The sequence below is a fragment of the Terrapene carolina genome, unplaced genomic scaffold (assembly GCF_002925995.2).
Source record: "Terrapene carolina triunguis isolate 2854851 unplaced genomic scaffold, T_m_triunguis-2.0 Scaffold13612, whole genome shotgun sequence".
NCBI lineage: Eukaryota > Metazoa > Chordata > Testudines > Emydidae > Terrapene > Terrapene triunguis.
The window spans coordinates 1-1,098 of record NW_020677963.1 but is presented as its reverse complement, the minus strand read 5'-3'; the positions used below and the strand labels follow the sequence as shown (position 1 = coordinate 1,098).

Sequence of the window (1,098 nt, the reverse complement as noted above, 5' to 3'; positions counted from 1 at the left end):
CAAGTGGCAGAGGCCCCCGCCCCCCGGGATAAACCCCGCCCAGGACGCGCTCTGCTTCCAGCAGGTGGAGCTGGACTATTACGTGGGTGAGCCACCCCCCCCACCCCCGTGAGCTGGGGGTGGCACTAGTGGGTTAGAGCAGGGGGGCTGGGAGCCAGGACTCCTGGGTTCTCTCCACAGCTCAGGAAAGGGACTGGGTCTGATGGGTAGAAGCGGGGAATGGGGGGGGAGGGAGCCAGGACGCCTGGGTTCTCTCCCCGGCTCTGGGAGTGGAAGCAGGTCCAGTGGGTTAGAGTGGCTGGGGAAGGGGGCCCGGCAGCCAGGACTCCTGGGTTCCTTTGCTGGCTCTGCCCTGGCTGTCTCTTCCCCCCTGGAGTGGGGATCACGACCCCGTTTCCTGCCTCCGCAGGGCCAGGAGAGGGGCCCCCTGGCTCCAGTCTGGGGGCTGGTTAATCGGTGTCGTGGGTCGATTTGCCCCCCACTGGGAACCCCGGGGATTCTGGGGTCAGGCTGCTTTCAAGAGGCACAATGGGCCTGTCTGTCCCTGCTGCCACCCCGGCGAGGGGGGGAATGGCCTGGAATTCCCCGGGACCTCCCAGCTCCCCTCCCCCAGCTGGGGAGCCGGGGGGGCTCTTCAGGGCTGCTGGGCTGTTCCCTGACTGTGGGCCTGGTGCCACCCAGGTGCCTGTGCTGGGGGTGGGAGGTTGGGGGGCTCCGTCTCTGACCCTGTCCCTCCCCCAGGCGTCCCCGTGCCAGGCATGCCCGGCGCTACCCAGGGCCCGGTGCCCGTTCTCCGGATGTTTGGCGTCACCGCAGCCGGGAACAGCGTCTGTTGCCATATCCACGGCTTCGCCCCCTACTTCTACGTGCCCGCCCCGGCTGGTGAGTGCCTCCTGGTGTGGGGGGGGAATGGGCAGCTGGCAGAGCCCCCTCTGACCCCCTGCCCCATCCCTGCCCCCAGGCTTCCAGCCCCAGCACCTGAGCGACTTCCAGCGGGAGCTGAACGGGGCCGTGCTGCGGGACCTGCGCTCCAACCGGGAGGGGCTGAGCCGGGCCGTGCTGGCCGTGGAGATGTGCAGCAAGGAGAGTGAGTGTGGG

General features: G+C 69.0%; 1 protein-coding gene across 1 annotated transcript; it reads left to right on the top strand.

The window, feature by feature from the left end:
* Positions 1–741: 741 nt before the first annotated feature.
* LOC112125287 (DNA polymerase delta catalytic subunit-like) lies at positions 742–1,087 on the top strand (the record flags this gene model as incomplete). Its single annotated transcript, XM_029913923.1, has 2 exons — positions 742–882; positions 962–1,087. Coding segments are annotated over 2 exons (267 nt in total), but the record flags the coding sequence as incomplete, so codon positions are not given.
* Positions 1,088–1,098: the final 11 nt, after the last annotated feature.